The sequence below is a fragment of the Melospiza melodia genome, unplaced genomic scaffold (genome assembly GCF_035770615.1).
Source record: "Melospiza melodia melodia isolate bMelMel2 unplaced genomic scaffold, bMelMel2.pri scaffold_202, whole genome shotgun sequence".
In the NCBI taxonomy this organism is placed as follows: Eukaryota; Metazoa; Chordata; class Aves; order Passeriformes; family Passerellidae; genus Melospiza; species Melospiza melodia.
The window spans coordinates 108,709-122,981 of record NW_026948540.1 but is presented as its reverse complement, the minus strand read 5'-3'; the positions used below and the strand labels follow the sequence as shown (position 1 = coordinate 122,981).

General features: G+C 57.0%; 1 protein-coding gene across 1 annotated transcript in view; it reads right to left on the bottom strand.

Moving 5' to 3' along the window:
- The window catches only part of G6PD (glucose-6-phosphate dehydrogenase), a 33,583-nt gene that overhangs the window by 598 nt on the left and 18,712 nt on the right, over window positions 1-14,273 (bottom strand). The window contains 6 exon segments of the mRNA XM_063182369.1: window positions 539-631; window positions 3,087-3,153; window positions 6,123-6,132; window positions 7,455-7,513; window positions 7,516-7,617; window positions 7,620-7,688. Of these exon segments, the coding sequence (XP_063038439.1) occupies window positions 539-631; window positions 3,087-3,153; window positions 6,123-6,132; window positions 7,455-7,513; window positions 7,516-7,617; window positions 7,620-7,688 (400 nt within the window).

The following is a 14,273-nucleotide window of genomic DNA, read 5'->3' as shown; positions in this document are numbered from 1 at the left end:
CCCAATACCCAACGGGACCCCCGGGAGCCCCCAATACCCAACGGGACCCCCAGAACCCAACGGGACCTCCGGGACCCCCGGGACCCAACGGGACCCCCCAGGATCAGCCCCCCCCCGCAGGTGCCCCCCAGGTGCCCCCCAGACATCCCCCCCACACCCCCAAATACCCCCCAGGTACCCCCCCAGGTGCCCCCCAAAATACCCCCCGGTGCCCCCCCCGGTGCCCCCCCCCGGTGCCCCCCCCCCCCCCCCCCGGTGCCCCCCCCCCCCCGGTGCCCCCCCCCCGGTGCCCCCCCCCCGGTGCCCCCCCCCCCCCGGGTGCCCCCCCCCCGGTGCCCCCCCCCAAATGCCCCCCCCGGTGCCCCCCCCCGGTGCCCCCCCGGTGCCCCCCCCCGTGCCCCCCCCCCCCCGGTGCCCCCCCCGGTGCCCCCCCCCCGGTGCCCCCCCGGTGCCCCCCCCCCGGTGCCCCCCCCCCAGGTGCCCCCCCCGGTGCCCCCCCCGGTGCCCCCCCGGTGCCCCCCCCGGGTGCCCCCCTCACCTGCCGTACGCGTAGGGCAGGGGGCGCTCGCGGCTCCGCTCGATCTGGTGCAGCAGCGGCGTGAAAATGCGCCAGGCCTCGCGCAGCTCGTCACTGACCGGGGAGAGAGAGAGAGAGGGACACTGAGCCGGGACCGAACCGGGCCGAACCGGGACCGAGCCGGGACTGAGCGGGACCGAGCCGGGACCGAACCGGGCCGAACCGGGACTGAGCCGGGACCGAGCCGGGACTGAGCCGGGACTGAGCCGGGACTGAGCCGGGCCGAACCGGGCCGAGCTGGGACTGAGCCGGGACTGAGCCGGGACTGAGCCGGGACCGAGCCGGGACTGAGCCGGGACTGAGCCGGGACTGAGCCGGAACCGAGCCGGGACTGAGCCGGGCCGAACCGGGACTGAGCCGGGACTGAGCCGGGACCGAGCCGGGACTGAGCCGGGACTGAGCCGGGACTGAGCCGGGCCGAACCGGGACTGAGCCGGGACCGAGCCGGGACTGAGCCGGGACCGAGCCGGGCCGAACCGGGACTGAGCCGGGACTGAGCCGGGACCGAGCCGGGCCGAACCGGGACTGAGCCGGGCCGAACCGGGACTGAGCCGGGACCGAGCCGGGCCGAACCGGGACTGAGCCGGGACCGAGCCGGGACCGAGCCGGGACCGAGCCGGGCCGAGCCGGACCGAACCGGGACTGAGCCAGGACCGAGCCGGGACTGAGCCGGGACTGAGCCGGGACCGAGCCGGGACTGAGCCGGGACTGAGCCGGGACCGAGCCGGGCCGAGCCGGGACTGAGCCGGACTGAGCCGGGACCGAACCGGGACTGAGCCGGGACCGAACCGGGGACTGAGCCGGGACTGAGCCGGGACCGAGCCGGGACTGAGCCGGGACTGAGCCGGGACCGAACCGGGACTGAGCCGGGACTGAGCCGGGACTGAGCCGGGACTGAGCCGGGACTGAGCCGGGCCGAGCCGGGACTGAGCCGGGACCGAACCGGGACCGAACCGGGGACCGAGCCGGGCCGAGCCGGGACTGAGCCGGGACCGAGCCGGGACCGAACCGGGACTGAGCCGGGACTGAGCCGGGACTGAGCCGGGCCGAACCGGGACTGAGCCGGGACCGAACCGGGACTGAGCCGGGACTGAGCCGGGACCGAACCGGACCGAACCGGGACCGAACCGGACCGAACCGGGACTGAGCCGGGACCGAACCGGGACACCCCGGAACTGACCCGGAATACGACCCGAAACCGACCCAGAACCGACCCGAAACTGACCCGAAACCGAGCCAGGGACACCCCGAAACTGACCTGAAACACCCCAAAACTGACCCGAAACCAACCCGGAACCGACCCAAAACACCCCGAAACTGACCCGAAACTGACCCAAAACCCAGCCAGGACACCCCAAAACCTCACCTGGGGTCACCTGGGCACCCTCTGAGCACACCTGGGCACCCCAAAACTGACCCAAAACTGACCCAAAACACCCTGAAACTGACCCGAAACCGAGCCAGGACACCCCGAAACTGAGCCGGGACACCCCGAAACCGACCCAAAACCAACCCGGAACCGACCCGGGACACCCCAAAACTGACCCGGGGCATTTAAAAACTGCCCCACACCTCACCTGGCAGCCCCAGAGCACACCTCAAACTGGTCCCATCTTCTCCTCCAAACTGGCCTCACCTGTCCCCATGTCCCACCCACCCCCCCCAGACTCACCTGTCCCCTGTCCCACCTGTCCCCACCAGACTCACCTGTCCCCTGTCCCACCTGTGCCCTCCCCTTTATGTCCCACCTGTCCCATGTCCCACCTGTCCCTGCCATGTCCCCCCTGTCCCCAGGTGTCACCTGTCCCCACTGTGCTCTCCCCATCCCCAGGTGTCACCTGTCCCCAGGTGTCCCCAGGTGTCCCCACCTGTCCCCAGGTGTCATCTGTCCCCTCCCCCCATCCCCAGATGTCACCGTGTCACCTGTCCCCAGGTGTCCGCAGGTGTCCCCAGGTGTCACCTGACCCTCTCACCTGTCCCCGTGCCCCACCTGTCCCCTCTTCCCCATTCCCAGGTGTCACCTGTCCCCATGTCCCACCTGTCCCTGCCACGTCCCCCTGTCCCCAGGTGTCACCTGTCCCCTCTCACCTGTCCCCATGTCCTACCTGTCCTTCTGTCTCCCCTGCCTCCAGATCCCATCTGTCCCCACCAAGTCCCACCTGTCCCCTCTCACCTGTCCCCAGGTGTCCTCAGGTGTCCCCAGGTATCACCTGTCCCCTCTCCGCCATCCCCAGGTCTCACCTGTCCCCTCTCACCTGTCCCCAGGTGTCCCCAGGTGTCCCCAGGTGTCCCCCCAGGTGTCCCCAGCAGGTGTCCCCAGGTGTCCCCTGTCCCCCAGGTGTCCCCTGTCCCCCCAGGTGTCCCTGCCCCCAGGTGTCCCTGTCCCCCCAGGTGTCCCCTGTATCCCCAGGTGTCCCCCCAGGTGTCCCTGTCCCCCCAGGTGTCCCCCCAGGTGTCCCTGTCTCCCCAGGTGTCCCCCCAGGTGTCCCTGTCCCCAGGTGTGTCTCACCTGCGCACGAAGTGCATTTGGTTCCCGCAGATCACGTCCAGCAGCAGCCGCTCGTACGCGTCCGGAGCTTCACGTCCTGGGGGCGGGGGGGGTCAGGGGGGGACCCAGGTGTGGGGGGGGAACCCTCAGGTGTGGGGGGGGAACCCTCAGGTGTGTGGGGACAGCCCCAAGTGTGGGGACAGCCCCGGGTAAAGGGGACACTCTCAGGTAAAGGGGACACTCTCAGGTGTGTGGGGACAGCCCAGGTGTGGGGGGAACCCAGGTGTGGGGGGGGAACCCTCAGGTGTGGGGGGACCCTCAGGTGTGGGGGGAACCCTCAGGTGTGGGGGGACAGCCCCAGGTGTGGGGGGAACCCTCAGGTGTGGGGGGAACCCTCAGGTGTGGGGGGACAGCCCCAGGTGTGTGGGGACAGCCAGGTGTAGGGGGGGAACCCTCAGGTGTGGGGGAACCCTCAGATGTGGGGGACAGCCCCAGGTGTGTGGGGAACCCTCAGGTGTGGGGGGACAGCCCCAGGTGTGGGGGGAACCCTCAGGTGTGGGGGGAACCCTCAGGTGTGTGGGGACAGCCCAGGTGTGGGGGGAACCCTCAGGTGTGGGGGAACCCTCAGATGTGGGGGGACAGCCCCAGGTGTGTGGGGAACCCTCAGGTGTGGGGGGACAGCCCCAGGTGTGGGGGGAACCCTCAGGTGTGGGGGGAACCCTCAGGTGTGTGGGGACAGCCCCAGGTGTGGGGACAGTCCCAGGTGTGTGGGGGGACCCTCAGGTGTGGGGGGAACCCTCAGGTGTGGGGAACCCTCAGGTGTGGGGGGAACCCTCAGGTGTGTGGGGACACTCTCAGGTGTGTAGGGACAGCCCCAAGTGTGGGGGGGACAGCCCAGGTGTGTGGGGACAGCCCCAGGTGTGGGGACAGCCCCAGGTAAAGGGGACACTCTCAGGTGTGTGGGGGGAACCCTCAGGTGTGGGGGGACCCTCAGGTGTGGGGGAACCCTCAGGTGTGGGGGGACAGCCCCAGGTGTGGGGACAGTCCCAGGTGTGGGGACACCCTCAGGTGTGGGGGGACAGCCCCAGGTGTGGGGACAGCCCCAGGTAAAGGGGACAGCCCCAGGTGTGGGGGGACAGCCCCAAGTGTGGGGGGACAGTCCCAGGTGTGTGGGGAACCCTCAGGTGTGGGGGGAACCCTCAGGTGTGTGGGGACAGCCCAGGTGTGTGGGGACAGCCCAGGTGTGGGGACAGCCCCAGGTAAAGGGGACACTCTCAGGTGTGTGGGGACAGCCCCAGGTGTGGGGGGAACCCTCAGGTGTGGGGGGAACCCTCAGGTGTGTGGGGACAGCCCAGGTGTGTGGGGACAGCCCCAGGTGTGGGGGGAACCCTCAGGTGTGGGGGGGAACCCTCAGGTGTGTGGGGACACTCTCAGGTGTGTGGGGACAGCCCCAGGTGTGTGGGGACAGCCAGGTGTGGGGGAACCCTCAGGTGTGGGGGGGGAACCCTCAGGTGTGGGGGGACAGCCCCAGGTGTGGGGGGACCCTCAGGTGTGGGGGGACACCCTCAGGTGTGTGGGGACACTCTGAGGTGTGTAGGGACAGCCCCAAGTGTGGGGGGGACCCTCAGGTGTGGGGGGGGGAACCCTCAGGTGTGGGGGACAGCCCCAGGTAAAGGGGACACCCTCAGGTGTGTGGGGACAGCCCCAGGTGTGTGGGGACAGCCAGGTGTGGGGACAGCCCCAGGTGTGTGGGGAACCCTGAGGTGTGTGGGGACACTCTCAGGTGTGTAGGGACAGCCCCAAGTGTGGGGGGGACAGCCCAGGTGTGTGGGGACAGCCCCAGGTGTGGGGACAGCCCCAGGTAAAGGGGACACTCTCAGGTAAAGGGGACACTCTCAGGTGTGTGGGGACAGCCCCAGGTGTGGGGGGAACCCTCAGGTGTGGGGGGAACAGCCCAGGTGTGGGGGACACTTGGGATTTGGGGTGCCCAGGTGGGATTTGGGGTGCCCAGGTAAATTTTGGGGGTGCCCAGGTGGGTTTTGGCAGGGGCCAGATGGGATTTGGGAACCTTCCCAGGTGGGATTTAGGGTCCCAGGTGGGTTTTGGGGTGCCCAGGTGTGGGGGGACACCTGGGACTGGGGGTTCCCAGGTGGGATTTGGGGTGCCCAGGTAAATTTTGAGGAGACCCAGGTGGGATTTGGGGTGCCCATGTGGTTTTGGGAACTTCCCCAGGTGGGATCTGGGGGATCCAGGTGGGATTTGGGTGTTCCAGGTAAATTTTGGGGGTGCCCAGGTGGGATTTGGGGTGCCCATGTGGATTTGGGAACCTCACCTGGTGGGATCTGGGGGATCCAGGTGGGTTTTGGGTGCCCAGGTGTGGGGGACACTCCAGGTGTGGGGGGACACCCCCATCTTGGGGGACACTTGGGATTTGGGGTGCCCAGGTGGGATTTGGGGTGCCCAGGTAAATTTTGGGGGTGCCCAGGTGGGATTTGGGGGTGCCCAGGTAAATTTTGGGGGTGCCCAGGTGGGATTTGGGGGTGCCCAGGTAAATTTTGGAGGGGGCCAAGGGGGTTTTGGGAACTCAGGTGGGATTTGGGAACCTCCCCAGGTGGGATTTGGGGGAGGCCAAATCCCCCAGGTGAATTTTGGGGTGCCCAGGTGGATTTGGGGACCTCCCCAGGTAGGTTTTGGGGACGACCCCATTTTTGTGTCCCCACCCCCATTTTTGTGTCCCCAAACCCCATTTTTGTGTCCCCAAACCCCGTTTTACCCCATTTTTGTGTCCCCAAACCCCGTTTTGCATCCCCAAACCCCATTTTTATGTCCCCAAACCCCATTTTTGGGTCTCAATTCCCATTTTTTGTGTCCACAAATCCCATTTTTCTGTCCCCAAATCCATTTTTATGTCCCCGAACCCCATTTTTGTGTCCATGAACCCCATTTTTGGGTCTCAATTCCCCATTTTTTTGTCCTGAACCCCATTTTTACGTCCCCAAACCCCGTTTTGGGTCTCAATGCCCCATTTTTGTGTCTCAGTGCCCCACCCCCATGTGCCCTGCCCATTCTGGTACTCACCCCCATTTTTGTGTCCCCAAACCCCATTTTTATGTCCCTATCCCCATTTTTGTGTCCCTGAACCCCATTTTTGGATCTCAATTCCCATTTTTGTGTCCCCAAACCCCATTTTTCTGTCCCAAACCCAATTTCTATGGTCCCCAAACCCCATTTTTGCGTCCCCCAACCCCATTTTTTATGTCCCCAAACCCCATTTGTGTGTCCCTGTACCCCATTTTTATGTCCCCAAACCCCATTTTTGCATCCCTGTACCCATTTTTGTGTCCCTGAACCCCATTTTTTTGTCCCAAAACCCCATTTTTGTGTCCCCCACCCCCATTTTTATGTCCCTGAACTCATTTTTGTGTCCCCAAACCCCATTTTTTATGTCCCAAACCCCCTTTCTGCGTCCCTGTACCCCATTTTTGCGTCCCTGTACCCCATTTTCGCATCCCCAAACCCATTTTTGCGTCCTGTACCCCATTTTCGCATCCCCAAACCCCATTTTCGCGTCCCAAACCCCATTTTTGCGTCCCTGTACCCCATTTTTGCGTCCCTGTACCCATTTTTGCATCCCTGTACCCCATTTTTGCATCCCCAAACCCCATTTTTGCATCCCCAAACCCCATTTTTCTGTCCCAAACCCCTTTCTGCGTCCCTGTACCCCATTTTCGCGTCCCCAAACCCCATTTTCGTGTCCCCAAACCCCATTTTCATGTCCCCAAACCCCATTTTTGCATCCCCAAACCCCATTTTTCTGTCCCCAAACCCCATTTTCATGTCCCCAAACCCCATTTTTGCATCCCCAAACCCCATTTTTCTGTCCCCAAACCCCATTTTCATGTCCCCAAACCCCATTTTCATGTCCCCAAACCCCATTTTTTGCATCCCCAAACCCCATTTTTGCATCCCTGTACCCCATTTTTGCATCCCCAAACCCCATTTTTCTGTCCCCAAACCCCATTTTCGCATCCCCAAACCCCATTTTCGTGTCCCCAAACCCCATTTTTGCGTCCCCAAACCCCATTTTTGCATCCCTGTACCCCATTTTTGCATCCCAAACCCCATTTTCGCGTCCCCAAACCCCATTTTCATGTCCCCAAACCCCATTTTTGCATCCTGTACCCCATTTTTGCATCCCAAACCCCATTTTTCTGTCCCCAAACCCCATTTTTCTGTCCCCAAACCCCATTTTCGCATCCCCAAACCCCATTTTTCTGTCCCCAAACCCATTTTCGCGTCCCCAAACCCATTTTCGCATCCCTGTACCCCATTTTTGCCTCCCTGTACCCCATTTCTGTGTCCCCCGCGGGTGCCCTGCCCTCCGGGTACCTTGTAGCGGCTGCCGTAGGTGAGGTCGAGCTCGGACTCCTCGGGCCGCAGGAACATGCGGGTTTCTTGGTGTTGAGCTTGGCGTAGACGGCCTCGCGCGGCTGCACGCGCACCACCAGCTCGTTGCGCTTGCACTGCCGCGCGAAGATGTCGCCGGGCACCTCCGGAACTGCAGCCGCACCTCGGCCTTGCGCTCGTTGAGCGCCTTCCCGCAGCGCAGCACGAACGGGACACCTGGGGACAGCAGCGTTGGCATCATTGTCACTGTCATCATTGGCATTGTCGTTGTCATCATTGCCATTGTCATCATTGTCATTGTCATCATCCCCACCCATCACCATCCATCCCCATCCCAGCGCCTTCCCGCAGCGCAGCACGAACGGGACACCTGGGGACATTGGCATTGTCATCGTTGTCACTGTTATCAGCACTGTCATTGTCATCATTGTCACTGTCATCATTGTCACTGTCATCACATCATCAACATCCCCATCCCAGCGCCTTCCCGCAGCGCAGCACGAACGGGACACCTGGGGACATTGGCATTGTCATCATTGTCATTGTCATCATTGGCATTGTCATCATTGGCATTGTCATCATTGTCATTGTCATCATCGCCACCCATCCCATCCATCCCCATCCCAGCGCCTTCCCGCAGCGCAGCACGAACGGGACACCTGGGACAGCAGCGTTGGCATCATTGTCACTGTCATCATTGTCACTGTCATCATTGTCACTGTCATCATTGGCATTGTCATTGTCATCATTGGCACTGTCATCATCACCATCCATCCCATCTCAGCGCCTTCCGCAGCGCAGCACGAACGGCACCCCTGGGACATTGGCATTGTCATTGTCATCATTGGCATTGTCATCGTTGGCATTGTCATCATTGTCACTGTCATCAACATCACCATCCATCCCCATCCAGCGCCTTCCCGCAGCGCAGCACGAACAGCACGCCTGGACAGCGGTGTTGGCATTGTCAATGTCATCATTGTCATTGTCATCATTGTCACTGTCATCATCCCCATCCATCACCATCATCCCCATCCATCCCCACCCCAGCACCTTCCCGCAGCGCAGCACGAACGGGACACTGGGGACATTGGCATTGTCATCATTGTCACTGTCATCAACATTGTCATTGTCATCATTGTCACTGTCATCATTGTCATTGCCATCAACATCCATCAACATCCCCATCCCAGCGCCTTCCCGCAGCGCAGCACGAACGGGACACCTGGGGACATTGGCATTGTCATCATTGTCACTGTTATCAGCACTGTCATTGTCATCATTGTCATTGTCATCATTGTCACTGTCATCAACATCATCAACATTCCGTCCCAGCGCCTTCCTGCAGCGCAGCACGAACGGCGCCCCTGGGACATTGGCATTGTCATCGTTGTCACTGTCATCATTGGCATTGCCATCATTTGCATTGTCATCATTGGCATTGTCATCATTGTCACTGTCATCATTGGCATTGTCATCAATGTCCATCACCATCGTCACCATCCATCCCCATCCCAGCGCTTCCTGCAGCGCAGCACGAACGGCACGCCTGGGGACATTGTCATTGTCATCATTGTCATTGTCATCATTGTCATTGTCATCATTGTCACTGTCATCACCATCATCACATTCCCGTCCCAGCGCCTTCCCGCAGCGCAGCACGAACGGCACCCCTGGGACATTGGCATTGTCATTGTCATCGTTGTCACTGTCATCATCCCCATCCATCACCATCATCCCCATCCATCCCACCCCAGCGCCTTCCGCAGCGCAGCACGAACGGGACACCTGGGGGACATTGGCATTGTCATCATGTCACTGTCATCAACATTGTCATTGTCATCATTGTCACTGTCATCATTGTCATTGCCATCAACGTCCATCAACATCCCATCCCAGCGCCTTCCCGCAGCGCAGCACGAACGGGACACCTGGGACATTGGCATTGTCATCATTGTCACTGTTATCAGCACTGTCATTGTCATCATTGTCACTGTCATCATTGTCACTGTCATCAACATCATCAACATTCCGTCCCAGCGCCTTCCTGCAGCGCAGCACGAACGCACCCCTGGGACATTGGCATTGTCATCGTTGTCACTGTCATCATTGACATTGCCATCATTGGCATTGTCATCATTGTCATTGTCATCATTGTCACTGTCATCATTGGCATTGTCATCAACGTCCATCACCATCGTCACCATCCATCCCCATCCCAGCGCCTTCCCGCAGCGCAGCACGAACGGCACGCCTGGGGACATTGGCATTGTCATTGTCATCATTGTCATTGTCATCATTGTCACTGTCATCAACATCATCACCATCCCACCCCAGCGCCTTCCGCAGCGCAGCACAAACGGGACACCTGGGGACATTGGCATTGTCATTGTCATTGTCATCATTGCCATTGTCATCATTGTCATCATCCCCACCCATCCCCATCCATCCCCATCCCAGCGCCTTCCCGCAGCGCAGCACGAACAGCACGCCTGGGACAGCGGTGTTGGCATTGTCATTGTCATCATTGTCACTGTCATCATCCCCATCCATCACCATCATCACCATCCATCCCCACCCCAGCGCCTTCCGCAGCGCAGCACGAACGGGACACCTGGGACATTGGCATTGTCATCATTGTCACTGTCATCAACATTGTCATTGTCATCATTGTCACTGTCATCATTGTCATTGCCATCAACGTCCATCAACATCCCCATCCCAGCGCCTTCCCGCAGCGCAGCCACGAACGGGACACCTGGGACATTGGCATTGTCATTGTCACTGTTATCAGCACTGTCATTGTCATCATTGTCATTGTCATCATTGTCACTGTCATCAACATCATCAACATTCCCGTCCCAGCGCCTTCCTGCAGCGCAGCACGAACGGCGCCCCTGGGACATTGGCATTGTCATCGTTGGCACTGTCATCATTGTCATTGCCATCATTGGCATTGTCATCATTGGCATTGTCATCATTGTCACTGTCATCATTGGCATTGTCATCAATGTCCATCACCCATCGTCACCATCCATCCCCATCCCAGCGCCTTCCTGCAGCGCAGCACGAACGGCACGCCTGGGGACATTGTCATTGTCATCATTGTCATTGTCATCATTGTCACTGTCATCACCATCATCAACATTCCCGTCCCAGCGCCTTCCCGCAGCGCAGCACGAACGGCACGCCTGGGGACACTGCATTGTCATCATTGTCACTGTCATCATGCATTGTCATCATTGGCATTGTCATCATTGTCATCATCCCCATCCATCCCCATCCAGCGCCTTCCCGCAGCGCAGCACGAACGGGACACCTGGGACAGCGGCATTGTCATTGTTGGCATTGTCACTGTCATCAACATTGTCATTGTCATCATTGCATTGTCATCATCATTGTCATTGTCATCATTGTCACTGTCATCATCCCCATCCATCACCATCCATCCCCGTCCCAGCGCCTTCCCACAGCACAGCACGAACGGCACGCCTGGGACAGCAGCATTGTCATTGTCATCATTGTCATTGCCATCATCATTGTCATTGTCATCATTGTCACTGTCATCAACATCCATCACCATCATCAACATCCACCACCGTCCACCACCAGCCCAGCAGCGCAGCATGAGTGGCACCCCTGGGGACAGCGGTGTCGTTGGCATTGTCACTGTCAATGTCATCATTGTCATCAATATCACCATCCCCATCATCATCGTCATTATCAATATCACCATTGTCATCATTGTCATGGCTGACATCATTGTCTTCAACATCACCATCCCCATCATCATCGTCATTATCAATATCACCATTGTCATCGTTGTCATGGCTGACATCGTCTTCAACATCACCATCCCCATCATCATCATCATCATCGTCATTATCAATATCACCATTGTCATCGTTGTCATGGCTGACATCATTGCCTTCAACATCACCATCCCCATCATCATCATCGTCATTATCAATATCACCATTGTCATCATTGTCATGGCTGACATCATTGCCTTCAACATCACCATCCCCATCATCATCATCATCGTCATTATCAATATCACCATTGTCATCATTGTCATGGCTGACATCATTGCCTTCAACATCACCATCCCCATCATCATCGTCATTGTCATTATCAATATCACCATTGTCATCATTGTCATGGCTGACTTCATTGCCTTCAACATCACCATCCCCATCCCCATCGTCATTATCAATATCACCATTGTCATCATTGTCATGGCTGACATCATTGTCCTCAACATCACCATCCCATCATCATCGTCATTATCAATATCACCATTGTCATCATTGTCATGGCTGACATCGTCTTCAACATCACCATCCCCATCATCATCATCATCGTCATTATCAATATCACCATTGTCATCGTTGTCATGGCTGACATCGTCTTCAACATCACCATCCCCATCATCATCATCATCGTCATTATCAATATCACCATTGTCATCATTGTCATGGCTGACATCATTGTCCTCAACATCACCATCATCATCATCATCGTCATTATCAATATCACCATTGTCATCATTGTCATGGCTAACATCATTGTCTTCAACACCACCATCCCCATCATCATCATCATCGTCATTATCAATATCACCATTGTCATCGTTGTCATGGCTGACATCGTCTTCAACATCACCATCCCCATCATCATCATCATCGTCATTATCAATATCACCATTGTCATCATTGTCATGGCTGACATCATTGTCCTCAACATCACCATCATCATCATCATCGTCATTATCAATATCACCATTGTCATCATTGTCATGGCTGACATCGTCTTCAACATCACCATCCCCATCATCATCATCATTGTCATTAACAATATCACCATTGTCATCATTGTCATGGCTGACATCATTGCCTTAACATCACCATCCCCATCATCATCGTCATTATCATTAACAATATCACCATTGTCATCGTTGTCATGGCTGACATCATTGTCCTCAATATCACCATCATCATCATCATTATCAATATCACCATTGTCATCGTTGTCATGGCTGACATCATTGCCTTCAACATCACCGTCCCATCATCATCGTCATTATCAATATCACCATTGTCATCGTTGTCATGGCTGACATCATTGTCTTCAACACCACCATCCCCATCATCATCGTCACCCGCATCCATCAACATCGTCCCCGTCCATCACCATCCCAGCACGAGCGGGACACGTGGGGACAGTGGCATCATTGGTGTCATTGTCATTGCCGTCATTGCCATTGTCATCATCCTCAGTGTCACCATCCATCAACATCCCCATCAACATCATCATCATCGTCACTGTCATCATTGACGTCATCATCATCGACATCCATCAATGTCATTGTCATCATTGACGTCATCATCATCAACATCCATCAATGTCATTGGCGCCATTGTCATCATCATCAACATCCATCAATGTCATTGGCGCCATTGACGTCATCATCATCAACATCCATCAATGTCATTGGCGCCATTGTCATCATCATCAACATCCATCAATGTCATTGGCGCCATTGACATCATCATCAACATCCATCAATGTCATTGTCATCACTGACGTCACCATCATCAACATCCATCAATGTCATTGGCGCCATTGTCATCATCATCATCAACATCCATCAATGTCATTGGCGCCATTGTCATCATCATCAACATCCATCAATGTCATTGGCGCCATTGACATCATCATCATCAACATCCATCAATGTCATTGGCGCCATTGACGTCATCATCATCAACATCCATCAATGTCATTGGTGCCATTGACATCATCATCATCAACATCCATCAATGTCATTGGTGCCATTGACATCATCATCATCAACATCCATCAATGTCATTGGCGCCATTGTCATCATCATCAACATCCATCAATGTCATTGGCACCATTGACGTCATCATCATCAACATCCATCAATGTCATGTCATCGACATCACCATCATCAACATCCATCAATGTCATTGGCACCATTGACATCATCATCAACATCCATCAATGTCATTGGCACCATTGACGTCATCATCATCAACATCCATCAATGTCATTGGCACCATTGACATCATCATCAACATCCATCAATGTCATTGGCGCCATTGTCATCATTGTCTTTGTGGTCACCATTGTCATTGCCGTCATAACCATTAACATCAACACGGCCTCCATCTCCATCATCATCATCATCATCATCCTCATCCCCCACCACTGCAGCCACACCTTGTCCTCGTGCTCGTTCAGAGCATTCCCTCAGCACAGGACAGAGGGGACACCTGGGGACAGTGGCATTGTCATCATCATCACCCATCGACATCATAATTGTCATCATCATCATCGTCATCATCAATACGCAACAATATTGTCATCATCGCCGTCACCAGCATTGTCTCTGTGGCCACCATCATCATCATCATCACCATCATCAGTACCATCATCATCATCATCACCATCATCAGCACTGTCTCCTGGCCACCACCATCATCGCCTCCATCATCAGCACCATTGCTTGGCCACCACCATCAACAGCACCATCTCCATGGACTCCATCATCACCATCCTCTCCTGGCCATCATCAGCATCACCACCATCATCACCACCATCTCCATGGCCAACACCATGATCACCACCATCAACAGCACCATCTCCATGACCACCAGCATGAGCAGCAGCAGCAGCACCATCTCCATGGACTCCATCATCACCACCCTTTCCTGGCCATCATCAGCATCACCACCATCTCCATGGCCAACACCATGATCACCACCATCAACAGCA